At 38.7% G+C, this 26,433-nt stretch overlaps 1 protein-coding gene across 1 annotated transcript in view; it reads right to left on the bottom strand.

Moving 5' to 3' along the window:
• Nucleotides 1-22,765, bottom strand: part of LOC131940428 (uncharacterized) — a 52,917-nt gene extending 30,152 nt beyond the window's left edge. The window contains exons 1-3 of the mRNA XM_059299047.1: nucleotides 22,576-22,765; nucleotides 21,039-21,227; nucleotides 20,389-20,519 (exon numbers count right to left, since the gene is read on the bottom strand). Of these exons, the coding sequence (XP_059155030.1) occupies nucleotides 20,389-20,519; nucleotides 21,039-21,227; nucleotides 22,576-22,759 (504 nt within the window). The 5' untranslated portion in view covers nucleotides 22,760-22,765. The remainder of the gene's footprint in view (nucleotides 1-20,388; nucleotides 20,520-21,038; nucleotides 21,228-22,575) is intronic.
• Nucleotides 22,766-26,433: the final 3,668 nt, after the last annotated feature.

Genomic DNA, 26,433 nt, shown 5'->3' with positions numbered 1-26,433 from the left:
TGGGGGTTGGAGATGGGACGTGTGGGGGTGGGAGGGGTGTTAGAGAGATGTTTCAAGTTAGTGCATCATGGGACTGGATCGTGTGCTGAGTGATAAAACGTATGGTGCAGTGGGGTGGGTTTTTTAATATTGGCTCTACATTTAAAAAAAAACATTTAATAAATCAAAAGTGGATTCATCATCAAAAGCGATAATACTTTTGCTGCCCACTTATTAAAATTTAAATTGCCTTAGGATAGCATTTTTTTTTAAACTTTGATTTTATTCGAATAGTTTTTGTGAATAAGATTGAAGTACTAAGAAGTCTATAAAAAATGAAGTTGCATACGTCCCAATGTCTTTTCTTGATTTTTATTACCAGGAAATCTTGAGCCTCTTACTTTTATTTCAAGACAGTCAAGACTGTGTGAGCATATTTGAATGAATTTTGTCAAGACTAAGTGAGCAGATGTCCACGTGACAATTGTCCCGTCTTGAGTAATTGTATGTGGCCATTGTCTTAATTCTTGTTGAGCTCATTGCTTCTTGCAGGTATTTGAAGACCAGTCTGTGTTAATGCCCAGCGTTATTAGATCATCTTGCTTCATCGAGAGTCGTTAAGTGATTAATTCAAAGTCTGATATGTGACCAAATCGAGAGTCAGTACGTGATTTCTTTGAAACAAAGTCTAATCTGTGACCCGATCTACAGTCGTTTTTTGATCGCTTTAAAAGTCTAATCTGTGATCGCATCTACAGTCGTTTTTTGATCGCTTTCAAAGTCTAATCTGTGATCGCATCTACAGTCGTTTTTTGATCGCTTTCAAAGTCTAATCTGTGATCGCATCTACGGTCGTTTTTTGATCGCTTTCAAAGTCTAATCTGTGATCGCATCTACAGTCGTTTTTTGATCGCTTTCAAAGTCTAATCAGTGATCGCATCTACAGTCGTTTTTTGATCGCTTTCAAAGTCCAATCTGTGATCGCATCTACAGTCGTTTTTTGATCGCTTTCAAAGTCTAATCTATGATCGCATCTTCAGTCGTTTTTTGATCGCTTTCAAAGTCTAATATGTGATCGCATCTACAGTCGTTTTTTGCTATTTAAAAGTCTTATCTGTGATCGCATCTACAGTTGTTTCGAGATATCTTTCCACGGCATTTAGTCAAAAGAAAACGAAAATGTTACTTTTACATTCAACAATACATTTTATAAATAAAAAAAAATATTTAAAAAATGCTTTCCTTTCCACGTTAAAACGAAAACGAAAATCGATGACGTCATTGTGGGATATTCCCCCCCCCCCCCTTTTTGTGCTGGCAGCTGTTAACGATCTACCATCCCTTGTGCTTGCAACTGTTAACGATCTACCATCCCTTGTGCTGGCAACTGTTAACGATCTACCATCCCTTGTGCCTGCAACTGTTAACGATCTACCATCCCTTGTGCTGGCAACTGTTAACGATCTACCATCCCTTGTGCTGGCAGCTGTTAACGATCTACCATCCCTTCTGCTGGCAACTGTTAACGATCTACCATCCCTTGGGCTGTTAACGATCTACCATCCCTTGTGCTGGCAACTGTTAACGATCTACCATCCCTTGTGCCTGCAACTGTTAACGATTTACCATCCCTTGTGCTGGCAACTGTTAACGATCTACCATCCCTTGTGCTGGCAACTGTTAACGATCTACCATCCCTTGTGCTGGCAACTGTTAACGATCTACCATCCCTTGTGCTGGCAACTGTTAACGATCTATCATCCCTTGTGCTGGCAACTGTTAACGATCTACCATCCCTTGTGCTGGCAACGATCTACCATCCCTTGTGCTAGCAACTGTTAACGATCTACCATCCCTTGTGCTGTTAACGATCTACCATCCCTTGTGCTGGCAACTGTTAACGATCTACCATCCCTTGTGCTGTTAACGATCTACCATCCCTTGTGCTGGCAACTGTTAACCATCTACCATCCCTTGTGCTGTTAACGATCTACCATCCCTTGTGCTGGCAACTGTTAACGATCTACCATCTCTTGTGCTGGCAACTGTTAACGATCTACCATCCCTTGTGCTGGCAACTGTTAACGATCTACCATCCCTTGTGCTGGCAACGATCTACCATCCCTTGTGCTGGCAACGATCTACCATCCCTTGTGCTGGCAACTGTTAACGATCTACCATCCCTTGTGCTGGCAACTGTTAACGATCTACCATCCCTTGTGCTTGCAACTGTTAACGATCTACCATCCCTTGTGCTGGCAACTGTTAACGATCTACCATCCCTTGTGCTGGCAACTGTTAACGATCTACCATCCCTTGTGCTGGCAACTGTTAACGATCTACCATCCCTTGTGCTGGCAACTGTTAACGATCTACCATCCCTTGTGCTGGCAACGATCTACCATCCCTTGTGCTGGCAACGATCTACCATCCCTTGTGCTGGCAACGATCTACCATCCCTTGTGCTGGCAACGATCTACCATCTCTTGTGCTGGCAACTGTTAACGATCTACCATCCCTTGTGCTGTTAACGATCTACCATCCCTTGTGCTGGCCGGATAAAGTGGCACCGAAAACACTTAGTCGTCCCCGGGGCAGCTTACTTCCGCATTCTGGTCAGGGAGGGGCTCGGATTAAGGGCCGCGCTCATTATTTCTCGGATTACCAGCTCAGCCCGGTCTGGGGCTATTTTTAGAGCCAGCGTAAATCGTGTCGGGTGTGCAATCTGCACACACCAGAAGAGTATTTAGTTTGAAACATGTATGATACATCAAAGGAGTTTTATTGAAGAGTGATTTCACTTTAAAGATGTAAACTTTGGATTGTTTTATTAAAAAACGTCGAAATTAGAACAAACTGGACATTGCGAAAGCACAAATTTGTATAATATAATTTTTAATTTTTTTAAGTCATCAGATTTTAAAGTTTCATTTTTGTCTTTTGAAAGTGGGGTTTATTTTGTAGTCGAGCAATAACTACTTTGTTGTCTGAAAATGTGAGTTTCCGAGTGAGGTGTTTTGTTTGTTTCTCTTACTGCTTTTATGGCTGAGTATTCTGTGTAGCCTAACTGTGCTATGGTGTGTTAGCTGTAGTGTGTCGTCTCTGGGTGTAGGACAAAAGGCCGACATGGACAAAAGGCCGACAGCCAAAAGGCCGACAGGACATAAGGCCGACAGCCAAAAGGCCGACAGGACATAAGGCCGACAGCCATGAAGCCGACAAGCATTAAAAAGTGTATGTAGATTGTAACGTTAAATAAACTTGATTTACTAATTTTTTTTTTATACAGAATCCAGGTATATCTAGGCTTAAACCAACTGATTGACAGGGGCACCCATCGCGGTATCCATGTAGTCCCCTCCATCATTGTAGTGGAATTAACACAAAAGGTCCAATTCAATACAATTATTGTCTTTATTTACATATGACATCGACTCCTACTGTAATAACGTCCTAACATATAACTATCTACTAACACTATCTAACTACAACTAACACTTCCAGGACAAACTTTAACACTGCATTTAATTTAGGATCGTGACTGTTTAGTACAAGTTAGGGGTGGGTATGCGTGAAGTGATCGAAAAACTTTAGGGTCATTTTTTTTATTTTCACGGTTCGTCTTTGTTATGGGGTGTGGGGAAACAGTGGAGGTATCAAAGGTCAAATAGTAGTTAACAGTGTGGGTGGGGGGGGGGGGGGAAACAGTGGGGGTATTAAAGGTCAAATAGTAGTTAACAGTAACAGTGGGGGGAAAAAAACAATGTTGAGCTTAAGGTTACAATTTTGTAAATATAAAATCTATTTGCTGTTGGAGCATTTTTTTCCATTATGTACTTTGTGAACAAGATGACCATTATTAATAGATAATAAATAAAAATTGTAGTAAATCGAGCAGTTACAATGTTGTTGTTCTTTTTTTTTTTTTTTGTGTAGTTTAAAAACATAATTTTATTTAAAAACTTTATGAACAAAGTGATGAGAACAAATTAATGTAAGTGGCGGTTTTTAGAATATCGATCACGGAGTTCCTGTACAGCCAATCAATGTTTGTCTTACGAAAGTGAAACTTCAGTTTATAATTTAGATTTGAGGAAAATGAATAGAAATTTAGTCTTAAACGAATAAAAAAATATTTCAAGTTCTCTAGTTTTGCAGCTTTTATAACGTTGGTTTTCAATATATGAAATTAAAAAAAAATAATTCAGGTTTAAGTTTTTTTTTTTCATAACGGTCACTATGATGGCTAAATCTAAAAAAAAATCTACGTCAATAATTATGATGGGAGAATTCTTAACTCCTTTATGTCCATTTATATAAATTAACAAAGCTCGTTTATTATTCAGCAGAGCTGAATTAGATTATTTTTTTAACAACAATAAACAACTTTATTTCCTAACAAGCTGATATGTACAATGGCAAATTTGGATCATCAAGTTAATCATAGATTTACTTCATTTTAAGATACTACACATTTTTTAAATACTTATATATTTTTTATTATGTTTTTTTTTTAATATTTGCAATTTAAAACAAGCACATCAACATCAACATATTTTACATATTTTTGAACATCTAATCAAACGAAGTGCTTATCAAAAACATATCCAAGATGGATTCACTAATGTATACGTATAGAAACTAAAAAGATATACTGTTTTGACCCATTGTAACAAAATATGAATACAAAGTCTATACAAGGAGGTAATAATGGGGATCCCTTTAATCAACATTTTTTTATTTTTTTTTATTTTTTTTTTTTTTAAATTAAATTTCACATTAAGAAAAGTTTGCGCAGCAATGCAAGTGACACATTCGAAAAAGATTACTAACTTGTCAAATTTTAAATTAAATATCGTTAAAGGTTTTGTATTACACATTTAAATTAGTGATTAATTGTTTTTAAGTTATAAAATTTTTAATTCTTAAAACTTAATAAAAAAATATTATTTCATAAATAATATTTATAGAATTATGAATAACAGTCAATTAGTTTTTAATTTGTTTATTTCTTTGCCTACTAATGTACTTAAAGAATTTAACCAAACGTTGCTTCCCTTGAATAAGTTGACTTTAAACATATGTAGTTTCAAAAAAAAATTGGGAGTGATCTCCCCTAAACTTTCTCGACTCTTCTATATAACACTACGGGGTAAGGCTACTCGGGATATATACATGATTTTTAATCACTTTTTAATCAATTTTTAATTACTTAAACTTTTTAAAATAGCATAAAATCTCGTGGCAAAAAGAATTGCGCACCAAGTAAACGCCAAACAATATGTGTATAATAGTGCGGTATAATATTAGGACTTCATAAATTTACATGCGTTTTTTGAGAAATCAGAAATAGCGTAAATTACTACTTCCGGTCAACGGAAATAACTCAAAAGTTGACAGAAGGCAGAGAATTAAATCTTATATTTTTGTGTGAAATTTCATTTATCTATCTGAAATAGTACTCAATCTATAGGCTTTTCAAAAATTGAAATTTAAAAAAGTGCCACTCCCGTTAAATCACCACAACACTTGTTTTTTAAAGTGTTTGCTAAAATACTATTATATTACTAGTAATTATTTTTTGACTATTTCTAGCCTTAATGAAACAGGAAGTAATTTTGTACTTATTATACACATGTTTTAAAATATTAAATTTTTGATGGTCATATTGGTTTCTAAATTTTATATAGTTGTTTACCTTATTAAAACTGGCAAACAAAATGAGCATCTTGCCGGTGTGGTGTAAGCGGGCTGAGTAAGGGTGGGCATGAACTAGTGGCATCGCTTAGTCGGGTATTACCCGGTGCAGCACCTCATGGTGTCACCCCCCCCCCCCCCCTTACCACCACCCCCCCCCCCCACCTCAAACATTACATTAAAAAAGTATAGACTATATATATATATATATATATATATATATATATATATATATATATATATATATATATATATATATGTATGTATGTATGTATGTATGTATGTATATAAACAATTGGTGTAAATCCCCCGCCTCCCACGGGATCGTCAATTTATAACTTAGAAGACTTTTAACTCTAATTGAACTGGCAAAAAGCATTTTTATTCTATATATTTTGCAATTTTTTGTCTCTTGGTGTCACCCACAGATTGGTGTCACCCGGTGCGGTCCGCACCCCACGCCCCCACCTCGTAACGCCTCTGGCATGAACAGAAATATAAACCAAGGGAAATCAGCGACAGGCCCAATAACATGACGAGAACCACCGATATGTCTGTACGTTGGATTGGGAATTTAGTATTGATAATCTGTAACTAGTAATCGACCTGTACATTAGGTCGAGAAATAAGAATCGATGCCCGTGCAAGATCGATACATTAAAAGGCTCGAGGAAAGCGTGTAAAAATGCAAATGAAGGAACACGTCGTAGAAAGGAAGTGACGTCAATCTCACCAGAAACCGCGCCCCTTTGATCTCGTATGAGTCATGGCGGAAGTTACAAAGTTACATGTGAAATTAGGTTTTTAATTCCTGCTCAGGGAAAAAAAATGGCTTTTTCTGGTATCGATATTTTTGTTTTAAATGCGATTTCAATATAGGCCTCCTTTTTTTTCCATATTCGCCTTGTTGTGTAAACATATGTACGGCCTTGCTTTATAAATATGTATAAGTGCCTTAAAAACATTAACCTACGAGTCACATCTTCGCAAGTTTTATTTTTCGCCTTAAATTGGATTAAATCTCTCTCTTTTAAATGTCGGTAACATCCTTCAGAAATATCGAATTCATCTTGCTTTGTTTTGTTTATAAATAATAATCGGTTTGCACTTAAAACTGGTACAACAATTTTTTTATACGGAAAATTAAAAATAAAAAAAAATTGATGAAGCCATTTTGTTTGGAACATGTCTTGTGTAAAAAAAAAAAAAAAGTTCCATTGTCACGGTACGGGGAACTTGTCTGCTAGACAGTGCCCACACGGGGAACTTTGATGAATGGATCAAGGCAGCACAATAGAGTCCTCCAAGGCTTCTTACGGAATTCCCCTCAACGCTCCTTAGGAAGATTCTCTCATACAGAAAAACCATTTGTCAAAAAACGGAAGTGACGTCACGGCTCTGACGTTTGTTTTGACTACGCATGGCTTCGTATGTATTTTTTTTTCCAGAAAAATTTAGCGAGGCATGTAAAAGTTGATGGATGGCATTCTTTTTTTCTTTTTTGTTGATCTTGCTGTTGAGAGAAATAGGTCATTGTCCTCTCTTATATGTTATTTCCTCAGGGCTTATTCAATTTTCATGTTAGATAGGTGCATCTGATTAAATCTTATGTAACGTTGTCTCATAGACAAGTATATATATATATATATATATATATATATATATATATATATATATATATATATATATATATATATATATATATATATATCACTAATCCAGTATTCGTAAAATCACGTGACAAGTGAAGATTCGAGAAAATGGCGTCACTAACTTCTTTAAGGCAGTCAACAAGACAACTATTATAGCCAAGACATCCAATTATATGACGTCACAATCACATGACCTAAGCTCACAAAAGGAAGGCTTGAAATTCCGAAATAAACAACTAGATGACGTCATTCGGGGGGGGGAGAGAGAAACGGAAAATCCCGGTGTAATCCGGATTTAACGCCGAGAGGGTCAGAAATTGTTTGATCCCCCCCCCCCCCCCCCCCCCCCAAGAAAAAAAATAGATCTATTTTCGGATAAGTAGATTTTTCATTTCAAAAACACTTGGAAACTTTTTTTTTTATTTTGCAGCTGTTGTTGTCTAAGGATCCCCTTTTTGTTGAATTTAAAGTTATCTCCCCTGTTACATGTTAAAAACTGGAGTTTTCCACACATGAAAAAAAAACCTTGAACTTTGCTGTTTTTAACTTATTGGAGCTCCAGGCATGACATGAAGGGCCCAGGAGCCTGCTCTAGATCAGCAACAAATCTAATCGTTACGAAAAAAGAGTTTCTTCATGAAAAAAAAATGTTTTAGAGTTATAAAATTTAAAAAAAAAAACGTAATTTAGTCAAACTATTCTATTGTATAAATTACTTTTTTTATCAAGGCAAAAGTTTTGGGGTTTTTTTTTTTAGTTTTTTTTTTCTACATTGTCAAGTTAAGATGAACTATTCACTGATAAAGGGTATCGCCTACATGAACTATTCATCAGTAAATAGTATCGCCTAGGTGAACTATTCACTAGTAAAAAAAAATCGTGTCTGGTTTGATGTGGAGCCGGATCGAGAGGAATTAGCCGGCTTAAAGTCCAGTTCCGGTGGTAATTCAATTTCCGGTTTTCTTCCGTCCGGCGCTCTCGACTAGACAGTACCTTTTTGTGTCAAGTAAGACCTGGTGTTGTTGTTTTGTCGTGGTACTTGATGTAGCTGTAGACCACTCACGGGTACTTTTAGCACTAGTCTACTCTAGAAAATGTTATTGTTAGACTTAGGATTTCGATAAAGGTTGTATTAACTATTCCAGCAGATTTTTTAAAAATTCAGGACTAAGATCAGAGCTTCTTCCAGTCTACCGCACCCCCCCCCCCCCCCGAACGAAATGGAATTTATATATTAGATATTTACTTTTACCAGTGTCCGCCCCCCCCCCCCCCGGAAAATGTTGTCGTTCCCCCCCCCCCCCCCCCCCTCGAAAATATCAAGTGTCCCTCCGGAGAAAAAAGTCTGGAAGAAACACTAAGATTATGCTTGGACTTAGGCAAGGGAAGTTTGTAAAGAATAAGTTAAGGTTATTTTCATGGTTAACTTCTGATTGTAATATGGTGGGGTATTATTTGAACAAGATTAGTTAATAGGCTGTGTTCATGGATTTGGGTAGGGGTCGGTTGAGATGTTCCACGTCAACATGGACATTGCTTACTCTTGGTAAATGTTACATGGTTTAAAAGGAGCATCGCCTACACTAACATTCAACATGGTAAATGCTAGATGGTGTAGTTTGGCCGAGAGATTTCCAAAAAAAAGTATCCCCGCTTCCAACTAAAGAACGTATCCCAATCTATCCGATATCCCTGCTCTCATTAAAACAGTGTATCCAAGTGTATCCATGATCCTCCCTCCCACCCCCCTCCCCATCAAAACAGCTAATGCCTGCTCCATCCACCCTAACCTCTCACATTTAAAACATCTAAAAAGGAGCGCTAAAAGGCAATAACAGTACATTGAAGTAAACAGCGCGTGACCGCTTGACGTCATGAGACCTTGACATTACCTCCCTCGTGGTATCTTGACTGCCATTTTTTTTATAAAGTAGCTAAACGAAAAAAAAACGCGATTTGCACTTTTGGCAATGAGAATAGAAAGTTCAACTAAATCTGGACATTTAATTTTGTAAGAAAGCGATTGAAATTCAGCTTAAGGTTGGTAACTTCTGGTTGAATCAAACGTTCTTCCCATCTCAATATCATGGCGAGATTGTCTTAATCTGATCAGTCATGGCGGGATTATCCTGATCTGATTAGTCGTTCTGGAGTATTGATTTTTGTGGTATTAAGGTATCGAATTATATTGACTGTTAAAGTGTAGTAGTAGGTCCAGTGAAATCGTTGTTGATTGGGAGTACCGTTTGTAGAGCTTGGTGTAGTTAAGCGAGTTGGTGTCGTAGTTCTGGAGCATCGAGTCTAGTTATGTTTAAGTATCGAAGTTTGAAATGTGTTGTGAATGCAGTAGAGTATATCGAGTAGTCGAGTTCATGGTAAGTTAGATGATTTCAATTCAGTACGAATCTATAATACCACACTTAAAGTATTAATATCTATCTATATATATAATTCTCTTCTTGGATACGTTAGAAAACACCAAGCTGTAAGCGCGCCTAGCAGTCCCCTCTCTTCCTCTCTAGGCATATCGCAACCACCCCCACCCCCGCTAGGTCTGGTGAGCTGTGGTTCACGCTAAATGTTTACAATCGTAGAGCCGGGTTTAGTGACACCTATTAGGGGCAGATGATTTAGTTTGAAACTATTTTAAATTTAGGGAAGATAACTAAGAGGAGGCTGCTTTTACTGGTGGGGTGGGGGGGGGGGGGGGCTGGGGGAAAGGAGGGTTTTAGTGTTTTAAAGCAAATATTTTCAGTGACAGCATTGGTACTGTCGAATTCACAAATTATAAATTACTGAAAAGTAGAAAATAAAACTAAACAGCGGCGTGTGATACGCCGCGGGTCGGCTCGTACATATATAACTATCTTCATGGAGACCATAGAAAACACCACGCAGCTTAGCCACCACCCTCATCCCCACCTGTCAGGTGAGCTGTGTGAGAAGGGAGGGCGGTGTGAATTCACAAATTATGAATTGCTAATAAGCAGAAAATAAAACAACTAGATGGCGTCGTATAATATAAAATAGGATGGAATTTACAACTAACCGTAAACTTTGTTTTTCAAATTTTAATTTTTTTATATTTAATCAATAATTCTGGCGATGTCTAAAACAGTTACCCGTGTTTGATATTTAAGAAAGGTGTCCCTTTATTAACGGGATCCAAAATTTTACTGTATTTTTATTAATTGCCAATTAATATTCGATGTATGTCATCAAAATTGAATACAAGTATGCTATAATAAAGCTACCGTTTTTTAGATTTTCAAACAAAACCAACAATTAAGTATTCAATAGGTAAAATATATTAATTCACAAGGTTATATAGCTAATATAAAAGATTTTTTATAATTATTACGTAATGACATTTAGAACATTTTATTGTGTTTCCAAGCTTGTCTTAGTTACACTTGGTTAATTTAGCTATTTATGTGAAAGTTAGTTCCCTTGAAGGAAATGTTGGTATTTGGATTTTTAAATGGGAGATAATTTGTTGCTTAACTTTATATTCATTTCAAATTCATGCACCTTTGGTTGAAGGCTTACTTATAAATAGGCCTACAACTTTAAGTTATTATTTCCTATTGTAAAAATTATATAAAGCTTAAGTTCTAAGAAAATAGTTTGGTAGGTTTTTTTTAGCATTATCAAGTGGAAAAACAAATACATCAGTAGCCGTTGTAGATTGAAATACTTAATGTTAGTAGACATATACAGTCGTATTCGTAATTATGTTATTAGTGAGGGGTGAGGTGCCGATTGTAATAATGTATATGTGTGTGTGTGTGATGTTTTCAGGCGACTTTTGTAAAGATAAAACATCCCACTAAATACACTTTCATTCATTAGCTCAAAAACGAAAGAGGAGGTGCGAGAAAAAGGATAGGCTCTTTCATTAACTTTATTATTATATCTTCGCCATGCTGCACTGGAACTAATTGAATTATCTCTCCTGTGTTCCCTGTAATAGACTTTATTTCGACACCTTATGTTGATGTATTGTCTAACAGTGCACCTCATAATCTATGTATTATCATACCGTTACATAACATTACATCGCCCAGCCACAGTGTAGCGCTGTATCGTTCCGTAACAGTGTATAACATATTATGTGTATTACCAGATCGCTACATAACAAATCACGACATATACAACACCACACACCCAGTGTGTTAACACTCTCTGCGTAACCTGTAAACTATACCATCACGGTGGTAACATATAATATTGTGTATATACATTACAGACTTTGTATTACCCCTGGGCCTCAATACTCTACAATCCAAGAGACATGCCTGACTCTATTCCTCTATTGTATCTTACCCCCCCCCAACCCCCCCCCCCTCATCCATCTACGTCTGCCACCCACGTCTGCTGGCTCCGGATGTCCAGAAAATTACAAGACTACCGTAAAAAAAAAACATCATCCATCTCCAGGCTAGAATCATTTCCCCCACACCCCCCATCCCTTCCTTCCAACCAACGAAGAAACAAATTCCTTCAGAAAACAAAAATCCAGATTTAATTTGATTTATTTTTGGAATCTTAAAAAAACATCAATGTAACTTTCATGTTTAAATTTTAAGATTAATTAGTTCTAGATCGTGTCCTAGCTTATTAATGTCGTGAGGATCGATGGCCTGTAATACCGAGTGTAAAGATAAAACGTGTGTCAATTGATCACTAACTTCAAGCATATACGGAATCTTTAATCAAACACTTCTCATTAGCTAATTATGTTTCGTCTCTAGAATATATGTGTACTCCCTGTCTCTCAGTGTTTCTTCCAGACTTTTTTCTCCGGGGGGGGGGGGGCACTTGAAATTTTCGGGGGGCGGGGGGACCGACGGAAACTGGTAAAAGCATATATTTTCTATATAAATTCCATTTCGTTCGGGGTGGGGGGGGGGCGGTAGACTTTCTTGGGGGGGGGGGGGGGGGGTTGAGGGCTACGCACCCCCCCCCCCCCCCCCCCCCCCGAAGAGATGCCTGGAAGAAACTCTGCTCTCTCTCTCCCTCTCTTTCTCTCTCCCTCCCTCTCTCTCCCTCTCTTTCTCTCTCCCTCCCTCTCTTTCTCTCCCCCTCCCTCTCTCTCCCTCCCTGGTATTCTCATCACCGGCCAAAGCTATGCTCGTTAGCCAATCAGATTACAACTGGGTTAAGACCTGAGCAATTCTCACATCCATGTTACCAGCCATAGACACGTAGTTTTCTGCCAGATTTTCTTCCCCAATCCATCACACCCCCTAGTTCTGACATGAGGGGTAGCCTGGTCAAGGGACAACCTAGAGACTCCGCCCCGAGTTCCGAACTTCGTGACTTTCAGGTTAGCAAGTGCGTGTCCTACTTTCAGACCACCGGTCTTCCATATTTATCCTACATATTTAAATTTTCAAACCTTTTTCCTAAAACATCAAATAAATAAAGTAAGAACTATGTAAAATTTTCCTTTTACATTACAAGCTTGAGGAAATCTCGCTTAAAGTAACCATGAAATGCTCCAAATTAACTTTATTTAAAACTATTCATTAAAAAGCCGTACGGAAAGTTGAAGCTAATTACATAGCCTCGAAAACTAGTTACATTTTTTTTTAAACGATACGGTTTTAATGACGTTAGGATTTGGCCTGGAGGAAAAATACAAGAAGAATAATCTCAAGGACGCTCCGCCCACTCGGGGGTTAAGAAGATCACAGCCAAGAGCATTGAGAGGGTTAAAAACATCACAACTAAGATCAGCTAGGAGGTTAAGAAGATCACAGCCAAGAGCATCAAGGATGTTAAGATCACTAGGAATCTGGTGCTCTGAGTCGTAAACTGTTGGTTAAATTCTTTTAAATTCTGACCATTTGAAAAGTGGTTTGGACATTGCCGTGACAAAAAACAAATGTTATTGAAGTCAATAAGATAAATGCCATTGACCTGACAAAGACAAATGTCATAGACGTCATAAAGGCGATTATGATTGACGTGATCAAAGATAAAGGTCTTTTGTGTGACATTGACAAATTTCATTGACGTCACAAAGACACATTTTATTGACGTGATAAAATATAAAGGTCATTGACCTGACAATGACAAATGTCATTGACGTGACAAACAAATAAATATCATTGACGTGACAAAAACACATGTCAATGACGTCACAAAGACAAATAAATATCATTAACGTGACAAAAACACATGTCAATGACGTCACAAATACAAATAAATATCATTGACGTGACAAAGACAAATGTCAATGAAGTGACAGAAGTCTGATTTCAGTGACCACTCTACCACCTTTGTTTAGGAGCTCGCCGATATATCAGGAAAGTAATGGACTGGTGGGCAGTAAGAACCTTATTTAACAGAGTTTCTTCCAGCATCTAATCGGGGGAGGGTGGGGTGCACTGCCTCCCCACTCCCCCCCCCCCCCCCCCCCCCCGAAGGAAGTCTACCGCCCACCCCCTACTCCGAACGAAATAAAATTTATACAGAAAATATATACTTTTACCAGTGTTTCCCCCCCCCCCCACCCCCCACCCGCAAATATCAAGTCGTTCCCCCCCCCCCCCTCCCACAAACCTCTGGAGAAAAAAGTCTAAAAGAAACACTTTAATTTAAGCCGCTTTCTCCACTTAAGGGAACGAAAGTCAAGGTTACTTTTGTCATTTGTTTTTACTTTGCTTTTTAATAGGGTATGTACATTAATCTTTATAACTTCAATTATTTAAATAATTTCATCGACGGAGTCAACTGAGATGATCATCTGCTCCACAAAATTATAACTTTTCTACCCGATAATTATAGAAAGATTTACAAAAACTACCTCTTTCAAGGCTTGAGGTGAAAGAAAAAAAACATTTTTTATTTACCAAATCGTGCTGTTGCCTCTTGAATCTATTCATTAAATTTCTAAAGATTTCCCTCGCTAGTGGTTGCGCAATAGTCTCTGCCACTAAAACCGTATACACTTTGATATCTTTGAAAGCCGATGAATAATTAATAGTTGGCAGATGATCCTGGCGAGTTTGTGTGTATTCTGGGTGACTTGAATACAGTTTTATTATCTAGGCAGTTCTCATAGGTCATCGTCTAAAATATTTAACTTTTTTTTCCCTCCCTCTCTTTTTTTTGACTCGGTCCTGGAATTTACAGCGTCAGTTTGCCTTGCCATGTCCGCTTTAGTATTACTGTTTTCATCCTCGGCTTGTGAGGACTGATACAGATTTACAATAGTAATACTATATGACATGTCCTTTCATATTGGATGGTTTACTTATAGAAAGTACTAACATAAAACGTATAATTTCGATTTTATTTTTAAACCTGAAAATGTAAAGGTTTAATTAAGTGGTGATTCATTGTTTTGTTGAGATAAAAATAAATAAATAGATAAAACACAATATTTAAGGTAGTATTTTTTCGGTGGGGGGGGGGGTGTTGAGGGAGTATTGACTAAAGCTGATAAACATAATGTGTTTTGTTTTTCGTACAGATAAAAGTATTTTTGGGTCAGTTATTATTGTAGTGGAATCCGTTTTTTTTTTTTAAATATCTAATACGAGCCGACCCGCGGCATATCATACGCCGCTATTTAGTTGTTTTATTTTCTACTTTTCAGTAATTCATAATTTGTGAATTCGACAGTACCAATGCTGCCACTGAAAATATTTGCTTTAAAACACTATCAGTAGGTCGTTAAGGACGATACTACCCCCACCCTCACTCATCTGCATTCTTCTTGTTACTATCAGCTATTTGTTTACTTTCCCTTTTTAACTCTTCGTATTTTTCATCTGTCTTTCTAATGCCAATCTTATTCATGGATTCCATTATTTCCTGAAATTTAGCATCTCCTTCATCCTCAAATTGTTGCTCCACTTCCTCCAATGGTCCAAGAATACAAAAATCCAGAAGAAAGACGAAACCCAGATGGTGTATACTGATCTATATAAGTATGGGTTGAATCTTCTTCAGAAATAAAAGTTAAGTTTGTTTTACTGTAAGATTCTCCATCCAGGTTGTGATGTCTTACACTGGAGCTTGCAATGTTTATTATATTTCTGTACAGTACGGATAAACATCTGACTGATATCATGATTATTAATTTTTAAATAGAAGATTCAAATTAAGGCCATCAACTGAGACTGTAGATCTAGATTCGACCGAGATTCTAAAACTTTTTAGATCTAATAGATCTAAATTATTAACAAAAGAACATTTAACACAAATGGGCCTAAATATATATTTTCTGGCTAATAACGATGTACAGTTGAAGTACATTGCTGCCGACGGAGTAACAAGTTGAAAACTATAATTCCAAATATGATTGCGTTTCTAGTATATTTTTACGGTGTGCGACTAATTCAACACTTTGTGCATACATCTTTATTGTATTGATTGATTATTATTAAAGACACTCTGGAATACACATAACGAACTAAAGTATACACTGGTGTATACGCAGACAAATACCAAACAAACTCACATGAAGGTACCACACCAACCCTCTGTGGAGCAGACACACACAACAAACTACCATGAAAAAAACACACCCAACTTCTAAGTAGAACCACGACAGATATAAAATCACTTGAATTACACCACGAACCATACATTTTTCTTTACAAAGAGCCACCCCCCCCCCCTCCCCATCTCCCCCCCCCCCCCACAATCCCCAACCACCCACAAAAGCATCTTATTGCAAGTACGTTGACAACAGTATTGGATTCCCTCCCTGATCATATTGCCTGACGGAATGTTGCCAGTAAAATACCCCACCAGCGTGCCTGACGGAATGTTGCCGGTAAAATACCCCACCAGCGTGTGTTGCCGGTAAAATACCCCACCAGCGTGTGTTGCCGGTAAAATACCCCACCAGCGTGCCTGACGGAATGTTGCCGGTAAAATACCCCACCAGCGTGTGTTGCCGGTAAAATACCCCACCAGCGTGTGTTGCCGGTAAAATACCCCACCAGCGTGTGTTGCCGGTTAATTCCCCACCAGCGTGTGTTGCCGGTAAAATACCCCACCAGCGTGTGTTGCCGGTTAATTCCCCACCAGCGTGTGTTGCCGGTAAAATACCCCACCAGCGTGTGTTGCCGGTAAAATACCCCACCATCGTGTGTTGCCGGTAAAATACCCCACCATCGTGCCTGACGGAATGTTGCCGGTAAAATACCCCACCAGCGTGTGTTGCCGGTAAATTACCCCACCAGCGTGCCTGATGGAATGTTGCCGGTAAATTACCCCACCATCGTGTGTTGCCGGTAAAATACCCCACCAGCGTGCCTGATGGAATGTTGCCGGTAAATTACCCCACCAGCGTGTGTTGCCGGTAAATTACCCCACCAGCGTGCCTGATGGAATGTTGCCGGTAAATTACCCCACCAGCGTGTGTTGCCGGTAAAATACCCCACCAGCGTGTGTTGCCGGTTAATTCCCCACCAGCGTGTGTTGCCGGTAAAATACCCCACCAGCGTGTGTTGCCGGTTAATTCCCCACCAGCGTGTGTTGCCGGTAAAATACCCCACCAGCGTGTGTTGCCGGTAAAATACCCCACCAACGTGTGTTGCCGGTAAAATACCCCACCAGCGTGCCTGACGGAATGTTGCCGGTAAAATACCCCACCAGCGTGTGTTGCCGGTAAAATACCCCACCATCGTGTGTTGCCGGTAAAATACCCCACCATCGTGCCTGACGGAATGTTGCCGGTAAAATACCCCACCAGCGTGTGTTGCCGGTAAATTACCCCACCAGCGTGCCTGATGGAATGTTGCCGGTAAATTACCCCACCATCGTGTGTTGCCGGTAAAATACCCCACCATCGTGCCTGACGGAATGTTGCCGGTAAAATACCCCACCAGCGTGTGTTGCCGGTAAATTACCCCACCAGCGTGCCTGATGGAATGTTGCCGGTAAATTACCCCACCAGCGTGTGTTGCCGGTAAATTACCCCACCAGCGTGTGTTGCCGGTAAAATACCCCACCAGCGTGCCTGATGGAATGTTGCCGGTAAATTACCCCACCAGCGTGTGTTGCCAGTAAAATACCCCACCAGCGTGTGTTGCCGGTAAAATACCCCACCAGCGTGTGTTGCCGGTTAATACCCCACCAGCGTGTGTTGCCGGTAAAATACCCCACCAGCGTGCCTGACGGAATGTTGCCGGTAAAATACCCCACCAGCGTGTGTTGCCAGTAAAATACCCCACCAGCGTGCCTGACGGAATGTTGCCGGTAAAATACCCCACCAGCGTGTGTTGCCGGTAAAATACCCCACCAGCGTGTGTTGCCGGTTAATACCCCACCAGCGTGTGTTGCCGGTAAAATACCCCACCAGCGTGCCTGACGGAATGTTGCCGGTAAAATACCCCACCAGCGTGTGTTGCCAGTAAAATACCCCACCAGCGTGCCTGACGGAATGTTGCCGGTAAAATACCCCACCAGCGTGTGTTGCCGGTAAAATACCCCACCAGCGTGTGTTGCCAGTAAAATACCCCACCAACGTGTGTTGCCGGTAAAATACCCCACCAACGTGTGTTGCCGGTAAAATACCGGCCCAGCGTGTGTTGCCGGTAAAATACCCCACCAGCGTGTGTTGCCGGTAAAATACCCCACCAACGTGCCTGACGGAATGTTGCCGGTAAAATACCCCACCAGCGTGTATTGCCGGTAAAATACCCCACCAGCGTGCCTGACGGAATGTTGCCCAGTAAAGTACCCCACCCGCGGCAGCCACTTCAGCACGACAAATCTGCCATGTTTTAATCTAGCCATGTCAGAATGGTGACGCGACTAGCACTTTGGGGAAAACTTGAATCAATACAACTTCCGGCGGATCACTTGCTTGTTTTTTTTTTACCCGTATCACTCCGCCTTTACGTGAATAGTGTTATCGGTGTTTTTATGTGGTGCAGCTATCTTAATGTTTGGGGCAGATGGTTTCACACAAATACTATATAGAATTCACTATTAGATCTTCAAACAAATACCATATAGAATTCACTATTAGATCTTCAAACAAATACCATACAGAATGCACTATTAGATCTTCAAACAAATGTCATATAGAATGCACTATTAGATCTTCACACAAATGTCACATAGAATTCACCATTAGATCTTCACAAAAAGGCCATATAAAGTGCATTATTAGATCTACCCGAAAACATCTAAATAAATATTTTATTATAAATGTGCTTCATGATTTGTATAATATTTTTATCATATTTTTATTATAATTTTAAAATCATAGTTTTTTATCACAATTTTTGTAATCGTAACTTTTTAGCATATTATTTTCTTTATTCTTATCATAAAGTACACGGTAACAGCTTTAAATATTTATCTGCTGAGAATCATTCACGAAAATAAAAGTGAAAAATCCTAGTATATATTAATTTGAGCAACTAGGTGATCTAAATCTCGTGGAGCAGTAAAATTTAACGGTCACACTAGCGGCTGAGGATCGAATCCTTCTTATACTTATACTTATAAGTTCAATTTCAAAAAAACTTACTTTTTAAAATTAGTTTGCTATTTATTGAAAACAACTCATGAAAAAAAAATTAGCTGCATAGCTAAGCTAAATGATTTTAGACTTTGCTTTATGACGTATAAAATTTAAACATGCATGTTAAAAAAAACTTTAAACACAACGCCGGTGATTGGTTTTTAACAAAGGAAAAACAAAGAGTACAACAAAGAGTGCAATGCTACAATTTAATGCTGAAAACAAATAATATATTTATGCAAATCATTGCTTTATTTTTGTAGTATAAAGCTGAGTCCGTTTAAATCAGGAGATTATATTATAGACTATTTTTGTAAAAGAATTTTTTTTTAAAACTATGCCGATTTTAAAAATAAAATAAACTTTATTTTGATGCCAATCTTTAGGTTTTGACAGGCTTTTATTGCAGTTCTTTCTAACAAATCTTAGACAGATTAGCGATAATCACAAAAAACCACATAGATCATGCTATGAGTCAGTTGTAGGTTAGATTAGAAAAAGCTAGAATAGTCCAGAACGTAAGGGAGAGGTGTGTGTGAGTTAACCCCGGGGTGTTTAGGTATTGTTACCCCAAGGTCGAGTGCGGGTATAAAAGCTGGAGTGAACGATTGTAAGGGGGCTTTTAGTTTGTAGTGGCTAGGGACGAGGGCTTCTGTGTGATGTGTAAAAACGAGAAAAATAAAGTATTGAACATGTTCTCGCATAGTTTTTTTTTTTTTGCATTGAATATAACCACGAAGTAACAGATCACACATACCGCAAGACATTACAACTGGGTCAAAATATTTAGTTATATCGAGGTTGCTACGACTATAAACTTATAACCTATTATATTTATCAATTCCTTAAACCATGCTGTTTAAGTTTGACCCACAAGGTGTTATACTCTCTGTAAACTCAGAGACTGCACGTCTTTTGAAGACAGTGTATTTAAGTGTGTGTTGAAGACATAGTAGCGAAACATATTACTATAAAACAGAGAAGACAGCGTATTTAAGTGTGTGTTGCAGATATTGTGGTGAAACAAATTACTATTAAAACAGAGGAGACAGTGTATTTAGCTGTGTGTTGCAGATATTGTGGCGAAACAAATTACTATTAAAACAGAGGAGACAGTGTATTTAGCTGTGTGTGGCAGATATTGTGGCGAAACAAATTACTATTAAAACAGAGGAGACAGTGTATTTAGCTGTGTGTTGCAGATATTGTGGCGAAACAAATTACTATAAAACAGAGGAGACAGTGTATTTAGCTGTGTGTGGCAGACATTTGGCGAAACAAATTACTATAAAACAGAGGCAACAGTGTATTTAGGTGTGTGTTGCAGACATTGTAGCGAAACAAATTACTATTAAAACAGAGAAGACAGTGTATTTATCTGTGTGTTGCAGATATTGTGGAGAAACAAATTACTATTTAAACAGAGAAGACAGTGTATTTAAGTGTGTGTTGCAGATATTGTGGTGAAACAAATTACTATAAAACAGAGAAGACAGTGTATTTAGCTGTGTGTTGCAGATATTGTGACGAAACAAATTACTATTAAAACAGGAGACTGACCTTGTGTTTCTTCTTGACGTAGGGTGGTATAACGGCATTTCCGGTCTGGTCAAGCGCGGCAAGGCTGCTGAACACGAGGCTGGACAGCGTGGACCGTCGCTCTGATGCACGTGCGCTGGTGACCGGACGACCTGTGGGTGAGTACGATCAGGTCAGGAGGGGAGGAAACACACGTGGGATGGGGTCGAAACTTTTCTAGGGTAACTTGCAATATTTATTTTTATTGGCTTGTTGTTCCTTTTTCTTTTAGGTGTCTTCTTCTTCTTCTTCGTTCTTAATTATTAGTGTTTTAGGTGTTTTTCTTTTCTTTTTGTAAGCTTATCATTTACCAGATGGCTATATCTCAATACCTAAAGATCGAACATGATCATACTACATTACCCATCCCTAATTCTGACACTAGAAACAGTTTTAACCACTAACGTAACGTTTTAAATTAACCCTAGGTTCTAATAAAATAATTTGGAATTTAGTTGTTGGAAACCCATTAGGAAAACCTCCGTAACCTTTATTTATGATGTTTTTAATCCAGATTTTATTTTTTAAATGTATAGTTATATGTTTATATGTTAATTAAATTAAAGCAAAAAGTCGTGTCAAATTGAGAGTGGAATACCAATGGTGTATGTAGGTGGTGGTGGCAGACTTACCTTCGGCCTGAGCCGCCAGCTTCTCTCTCTCCCTCTCCGCCTGCAGCTCTGCCAGAGAGTGGGATCTCCTGTAGGGCGGGACCTGTTCCTTGTAGGGTCGCGTGACGTCATAGCTGATGCGGCGGGGTGGGTACCTCATGCCCGGGTACCTGCCCTCCTCGATGTCGTAGTTCTCCGTGTCTGACAGATCTGGGGGATGAAGCAGGTGAAGCGTGACGGGTTGAACTTAGTGGTAAGCTTGCATGGAAATCGGACTGGAAATTACGTAGACCTTCGAGAACCTTTCACCTAGGTTGCTTTCTTACTCTATTAAACTCGTACCTTACACCAATACCAAAAAGAAAACCTTGACTTAACCCTAAGCCTGACTTTGTAGAAAAACGTGTTACAGTTCCCTATACAAACCTAACGGTCCATGGGGCAAGTGAAGTAGAGTTCACCTGTTTCTGTGACCTCGGCATATGAAGGGGTAGTGTGGTCAGCACTATGCCCAGCCGCCTTTACTTTTCTTATCAGAACTGGGTACACTCGGGGAGGTTGTACTGACTTAAACCTGGATTAGAACTCGAGACTTGCAGTCTAGTACTCTACCGCTAGACCACGCCGCTCCATAGAAAGACTTATTACAATTTAATATTGTTTAGCGTGTGTTTTAAAAAAAAAATATTTTTGATGTGTATTGCCTCAGGTCATTGACCTTTGAACTAGCTCCTTTAAGTTCAACCCCACACCACTATGACGAAATCCTGAGGGATTTTGTTTTCCTTTTTATCACGTAACTATCTCAAAATCTCCAAGTCGGCCTGACCTCAGCCTAGTCAAAGAAAAAATTTTGATCGCAATTTTTAAATCGATTTCGTTAATTTTTTTAACATAAAAGAACGTTTAATTAGCGAGCAATTAGCTTCAATCGAGAGATGATTTCTTTTTCACCGTTATAAATATTTATGATTTCTGTAATTAGGATTTGACTTTCCCTTTATGCCAGTTGTTGTTTTGAATGAAAGCATTGACGTCGTGAAATGGCGTCTATTGGAAAAAAAGAAGTTTGAATTGTTTAACCGCACGCACGCATGGTTTAGTTCGCTTCATAATTCTTCACATATTATGATAATTTAAGCGCAAAGTCATTTAAGAAGATCTAGGACTTGACTAGTTTTATGTTTGGGTTATGTTAAAGCTCAATGCTAATCTTGGGTTTAGGGTATACGAATATCTGGGTTTGGCTAATTAATCATTATAAATGGACTGTTGTCTGAAATAATCTAGCCTATATTTAGTTGGTCAATTACTTTGTCGTTTTCATAAATCTTAGAAGAATTTTTTTCTCTAGTAATTTTTTGTAGTCTGCTGTCAAATTTAAAAAGAAAAATTGTGTTTAGTTTACATTAATTAAACTGTCTATTCAGAAAATTGAGACAAAAACACTGCCTTAGTAAAAAATGAAGTTGGTAAAAAAAAAGTTGGTTAAATTTTTCTTTTCTTTACTACCATCGTCTAGGTCAGGCCGACCTCCGGGATCTATAAATAGACCGACCTGCCAGCGATACGTCCGTGTCGTCTATCCGGCTGCCGTCTGAGCCCTTCCGGCTGCTCCTGCTGCTCGCTGAGCCCCGCCTGTCCGACTGGTCGGAGAAGATGGACGTTCTCCGGCTGCCCATGCTGGAGGCTGACCCCCGTCGGTCCGTGTCGGAGGCGAACGACGTCCGACGACTTCCCATGCTGGAGTTGGAGCCACGCCTGGGGTTTGGAAAAACATTTTTTTTTAATAAAACAATATATTGTGGAATTTAAATGTTTGAGGGTTGAGGGGGGGGGGGGGTGATGGTGGGGTGGGGGGGGGGGGGGCAGGGAGTTGAAAATAATCTGGGTAACAGTGAGTGAAGACACTATTTGAGTAGCAAGGAGGTGGGGGTGGGGATTATGAGCCACCTTAATCCCAATATATGGGGGAAATTATTTCAGTAACATAAGACACTCAAGCATTTTTTTTTTCTGTTAAAACGGGGAGGGAGGGGGAGGGGTTAAGATCAACCTCAATCCCAGTATATGGGGAAATTATTTCAGTAAACACAGTAAACATAAACATACAAAGCACTTTTTTTTTCTTTGGTGTTAGGGTGGGGTGCAGAGTTTCTTTCAGGCTTCTTTTGGGGAGGTGGAGGAGGGAGCCTCTTCCGAAGAAAATTCACCGAAGAAAATTGTGTGGAAGAAACACTGGCGAAGTGGGGGTGGGGGGGGGGGGTGTTAGTACCACCATGCACACATCCCAGAAAGAAAGAAAGTATGATGAACTCGGGGCAAGTGTAGAGTGGGGCAGATACTGTTGCAGCACGACCCCCACTCTAACCTAGCGTCCAGTCAATGTCAGTTTTAAAATATGTTGAGACAGTGTGTTGCTAGTCAGGTTTTTTTTTGTCAGTGGTTTAATATGAGTGTGTTGGGACATGGGTGCCTCTAATGTATAGCCCAAACCCCCCACTATAACCTAGGGTTAAATCAATGTTAGTTTTAATATAGACTGAGACGATGGTCAAATTTTTAGTCAGCGGCTAATTATGAGTGTGTGGGTACCCGTACAGTATAGCGTAAATGGGGTGTGGGGAGGGGGAGAAAAGGGCGCTTGCACGTAAATTCTTTAACTAGAGATTCGGAGTGAAGAAATGTTTTTAAGTCAACACCGTTAGAGGAAATGTTATTAAATCAATACCGTTAAAAGTGAACTTCATAATTAATTAGGTTGTGTCAAATCTGATTCCTCGGTGTTTAATTAGGCGAATTCCCAAAGTCAGGAGAAAGGTCATTTTCTAAGATTTGACGCTAGAGTAAACATATTCTCTGTCTTTTTAGTTGGGAACATGTTCGATAACTCTTTGGTTTGAAACATGTTCGATAACTCTTTCGTTTGAAACATGTTCGATAACTCTTAAGTTGAAACGTGTTCGATAACTCTTTAATTTGGAATATGTTCGATAACTCTTTCATTTGGAACATGTTCGATAACTCTTTGGTTTGGAACATATTCGATAACTCTTTAATTTGGAACATGTTCGATAACTCTAGTTTGCAACATGTTCGATAACTCTTTAGTTAGCAACATGTTCAATAACTCTAGTTTGTAAGATGTTCTATAACTCTTTATTTGGGACATCTTCAATAACGTTTCAGTTTGATAATGCTAAACTATGGCCTTCTTTACGGGGATTTCCTGTGACGTCATTGTATGATCAAGTTTCAAAATCATTCTAATCTATTAAAGTGTGGTTTTATTATACTCGTTTTCTTGTGGCTCGATATGTGAAATGGATTTGATTTATTGTGTGATGTGGTGATAGAGGGGATTTGATTTATACGTGATGTGGTCTTGGAAGGGGATTTATAATGATGCTATGTGATGTATAAATGGAATTCAGATTATAAATGATGTGGTACGATGAATGAGATGAGTAAAATGTAAATGCTAGAGACTGGATCTTCATCATGGGGTTAAGGGGTTGAATTTGTTGCGAATGTGAAGACAGTAAATTGCTACAGATATATATGTGATGTGCTATAATTTAGAATCAGAACATACACAAGCATCATAGTAAAACAGAAGCAAGGATTAATGCTTCTAAATATATTTCATTTTTTTTTTCGTCTTCAGTTTCTTTTATGCGTGTTTTCTATCTGTGCTAAAGATTTTAGAAAATCCTAGATTAAACCTCCTGGCTATTTTTACACGACTTTTCCGGTTCCAATTTTCCAGGTTTTAAACATACCACGTGATCAGTTTCAGCCAATAAAAACTGCGTGACTAGCATGAAAACATCATTTTTCCTTCAAACTCTAGCTTTCGTTGTGCTAATTCGAATATTTGCAAGTATAAAAAATATGTTTGAAAAAATAAAAAAAGAATCGAAATTTCCGGCAGGTAACGATTTTCTCTAAGTTTAGCTTCGCGGAGGTCAAAAATAACTCAATGTAATCTAAATCATTTTTTTTAAACAACAGAGAACACCTGATGATTTTAAAAGAAAGGAAATTTGAAATTTGAAGATAGAATGCAATTTTTTTAAAAGATATTTTTAATGTCGATAAATCAATACCCTTCTAGTATTCGAGTCAGTGTTTCTTCCAGAATATTTTCTCCGGTGGGGGGGGGGGGGGGGGGGGGATGGGGGCTGTCACGGCCTTTTCTGCTGCCAATCATGGCACAAACTCAAAAAACAAATACCAACCGCTCTCCTCTCTCCTCCTTTGTTATTACATATTATAGTCTGATTTATAACATTAAACAACCCACGTTCAGGAAATTTTCATGATTTTATTGGTTCATTGATACAACGACTTCACTGCCAAAACATCGCCATTGTCTTCCCGCTCTCTACCTCCTTGCTTCCTTTTTTTAGCGCATGCGCACACCCACACTATATTTTAGATTTATATCGCCTTTTTATGAAACATACTCGAAACATGCATTCACCTTACATTTGACTGTTACAGGGGCACTTGAAATTTTCGAGGAGGGGGAACACTGTTAAAAGTATATATTCTCTATATAAAATCCATTTGGTTCGGGGGGGGGGAGGGGCGGGAGACTCTCCCCCCCCCCCTCCCCCGGTTAAAAAAAATCTGGAAGATACACTGCCCCGAAGAGATGCCTGGAAGAAACACTGATTCGAGTCACCTTTAAGCTAAAACAGTACTTGAACTCTAGTGTTAAGATTAAGGTTGGATTTATTTTAACAGCCTATGTAAAGACTGTTATTAAAGTGTTATTTCTGGTGATAAAAGCTAACCTTCTGGCCGTACCACTAACAACCAACACTACCATGTATCTTGATAAGGAAAATAAAACAGAAACAGCGTCATTAAATTTTATTTAACTGTTTTGTTATAGAGTTTAAAAAATCAGTACAAGCTAGACAGGCTGAAACATTGCATTTTAATTGAGGTCTGCTGCTGGCGTGGATACTTTGTTTTTTTTCTTAATTAATTAATGGGAGTGGGTGGGGGGGGGGGACAAAATGGATAGACCGCCAACGGCGATGACGTATGAAGCTACGTCTCTGTTATGTTGTTTTGTTTACAACATTTATAAAATAAAGATTTTTTTAATTAATTATGCTATACTAACAAGTGGGTGTATCCTTTCCACTATTACATATAAACATCCATATAAAACTGTGTAGAGTACTAGACTGCTAACCCGAATATCTTGAGTTCGAATCCGGGTTAAAGTGAGTAGAAAGTCCCTCATTCCACCCTACTCTTATAGGTACCTAACTCATGTTAGAAAAGTAAAGGCGGATGGACGCAGTGCTGGCCACACCATCCCTTCACATACCGAAGTCAACAAACATAAACTCTACTTCATCTACCAAATGGTTCGCAAGGTATAAAGAGGAATCTT

Source organism: Physella acuta, unplaced genomic scaffold, assembly GCF_028476545.2.
Source record: "Physella acuta isolate Inbredline_101_S28 unplaced genomic scaffold, ASM2847654v3 ptg000316l, whole genome shotgun sequence".
In the NCBI taxonomy this organism is placed as follows: domain Eukaryota; kingdom Metazoa; phylum Mollusca; class Gastropoda; family Physidae; genus Physella; species Physella acuta.
This window is presented reverse-complemented; position numbering and strand designations above follow the sequence as displayed.